Source organism: Asparagus officinalis, chromosome 8 (assembly GCF_001876935.1).
Source record: "Asparagus officinalis chromosome 8, Aspof.V1, whole genome shotgun sequence".
NCBI lineage: Eukaryota > Viridiplantae > Streptophyta > Magnoliopsida > Asparagales > Asparagaceae > Asparagus > Asparagus officinalis.
The window spans coordinates 68,121,407-68,124,461 of NC_033801.1; the positions used below are offsets into that span (position 1 = coordinate 68,121,407).

Genomic DNA, 3,055 nt, shown 5'->3' on the forward strand with positions numbered 1-3,055 from the left:
GATTTCAACTGCTCAGCTATGTTTCCTGAAAGCACCAAGCATTCTAACCTATCCCAAGATTCCAAACTTGCAATGAAACACAGATCGCGAGTTGGCTTTCTCAATCTTAGGGGAAAATGACAGAGAAGCAGTGCAACATCCGGAATATGAAAATGCAAAATTGGAATAATAGATGACACACGCAAAAAGGATTGGGCAAAAAAAAAAGCTGAACAAAAAGCTTAACAATATGCAACATTTATAGGTATAGTTTAAGCAAACCGCATTTTAATACATTTCGACAAGAACAAAATCTCAAATTAAAAAGAAATTTACACAAGCAATGATGGGAGTTTCTTAGGGAAACGTCAATAACCAAAAAACTGACATAATATTAGGATATATATACACATTTAGAATTTCATTAGACTTGTACCATATGCAGGATATGTCATATATCGTCACAGAAATTTGCACTGCCTGGTCTCATGACAATGGGCCATATTTATACATCAATATATCAAATAATTTAATTCGTGAAATTGTTATTTGCACTCATACTACACAAACCTTGTACATAAAATAAATTCATGGCTTTGCTCAACAAACGAACTTGGTTGTGGAAAAATATCCTTTTCATTCCTCCAGATGATTGAGATAATTACTAGCCAGTTCCTTTCATGCCACTGAACAAGTAAAACCTTTTTGTGATAAACTAAAGCTTAGCTAAACTCTTGGCCATTGTGGACTGACTACCTGCAAAGGCCAAAATACTGAAATCAGCGAAATCTCACCCTTTTTCAACAAGAAAGTCAAAATGAATATCATCCCTCCCTCGAAGACTGTCTAGTATATAAAACATCCTGAATTGTTCATGGAGGGTACAGAAATTACAGTATGCATTATTCTACATTTTAGCTGCATCATAATTCTGGAATCACTTGTAAATTTAACTCGACGTTGTTACTAATAAAATTTTGGAAAATGTTATTAGTTGGTGCTTCGCCATATGATGGTAATTTGTTTGAGGGGCTGGGAAAACAAGATTATGTACTACTGATCGAAATTAACAAACTCTGGGAGTGACACATCACATTATGTATATCGAGAGACATGTTTATTTTATGGAGAGATTTAAAAGTTAGAGAACACACTGCAGTTAATGGAAAACTAAAGGAGATGTAACAGAGGCATATTTAGGTCCTGGGCAGATATGAAAGATAGCACATACAATAGCAAATGAAGAAGGAAATAAACTTCAACTGATACATGTTTTATTTTGTTCAGAATTTCGAATAAAGCCTGTCCACTCATAACGAATAGCGGGTTAATTGCACAGGCCCCCTGTTGTATCATGTTGTACCACTTATTACCCCTTAACTTTGATATAGGCAGGCACACTCCCTGAGTGAACATATTGACTCCTTTAACATGTTTTTTAGAGGGGGCGGGGGGGGGTGTTGTTTGTTGCCCAAAAGACATATGCAGGCATTCCCTAAGGGTAAATGAGTACAAAATTTCACTTAGGGTGTGTATTTGTGACTGCGAATATCAAAGTTAAGAGGTAATAAGCAGCACATTGTGATACTACAGGAGGTCTATGTGCACTTAACCTTGGTAAGAAAACCATATCCAACAGTAAAATTATTTCCACTTTTCCCTATCTTCAACCCATTACAAGCGAAAGTTCCCGCAAGAACGGCAAACTCCAAACAATTAGCAGTAAAGACATTGAAGATGTAAACTTATTATGAAAGTTTCTTTTAAATTAAAACTTTATAAACATAAATGTATCAAAGATATGGGCAGCATTTTCAAACCTCTAGTGTACTAAATACTAATCGCATCCGGCTAGCAACAACCGACGGCTCTTCAGCACTGCCCATTACAGCCATTTGTTCTAGCTGGAGAGTTTTCACAGGTAGCCTGAATGTAAGAACTTAAATTTTAGCAAAAGCACCAAAGAGGTTAATGTTGATATAAATGAATAATGGAGGATTTATAAGGAAGGATACCATTTATATGGTTGGATTACATAGAAGAAAATTAAAAGGTTCTTAATTAGTAGGTTCGTAATTAGTAGTAAGTAAGTTTTAGTATCATATTGACTAATTGAATCCATTTTAAATGGTTCAAACTAACATACGTGTTATACATGGTATAACAAAGGTGTTAGAAATGTACATACGTGTTATACATGGTATAACAAAGGTGTTAGAAATGTACATACGTGTTATACATGGTATAACATAGATGAAATGTCTTCATATTTTTGTTGTCAGACACTTAATTTTAAAATGTGTCACCTTCTCCACATGAATATAGGTGAGTTTATGCACATGGGCGTTCATGTTCAAATGCACATGTAATCGAAAAACAAACATGAGGTGTTGAAGCGTTTATGGAATCTTTCATTAAAAAAGATTGCCTGTAGAAGGGTATATATGAAACAGGACTCGTAGAATCAGAACTAAAAGCATCCATGATGCATTTAACATAGTGGACCTTCTGTGTTTTTTGAAAATTGACAGAGATCCATGAATCCCTGTCAATCCGTTCACGTGAATCATCTAATATCATGGTCCTCATGGTTTCTTTTAGTTGATGGAATCTGACATACTGTTTTACATCTTCATATGATAACATGATGCACACCCTCAGGACTTTGGCATCACAGAACTATAGAATACATGCAGAGGGTCTGTTCCTTTTTGTTGGTTCCTTTATGTTAGATGTTCACGGAACTCTTAATTCTTAGATCTAGCTACTGTAAGTTATGTCCCTTACAAAGATATGGGTTGCATGTAACATCCACATTGCTGTACATGCACGCCTAAGGAACCAGATTCATGTACATTAAGTTACAGACAATACAACAGAAGAAACTGTAGAGACAATTGTGAGTATCCTTGTTAGCCTTGTTATAGATAGGACTCACCTTTATGTTTCGCAAGCAGATTATCAAAATATGGCAAGATACTGAGTTAAACAATACAATGGAGATGAGATGTTTGATTGAACACTGTTCTGTTTTAAGTAAAAGTCCTGCCATGTCCTGAACCTTTATCAATATCGT

At 35.3% G+C, this 3,055-nt stretch overlaps 1 protein-coding gene across 3 annotated transcripts in view; it reads right to left on the reverse strand.

Annotated features, from left to right (window-relative positions):
- The window catches only part of LOC109820518, a 13,450-nt gene continuing 10,746 nt past the window's right edge, over window positions 352-3,055 (reverse strand). For all 3 annotated transcript variants that reach the window (XM_020386673.1, XM_020386675.1, XM_020386674.1), the window contains exons 6-7: window positions 1,800-1,905; window positions 352-735 (exon numbers count right to left, since the gene is read on the reverse strand). In XM_020386673.1, the coding sequence (XP_020242262.1) occupies window positions 706-735; window positions 1,800-1,905 (136 nt within the window). In that variant the 3' untranslated portion in view covers window positions 352-705. The remainder of the gene's footprint in view (window positions 736-1,799; window positions 1,906-3,055) is intronic.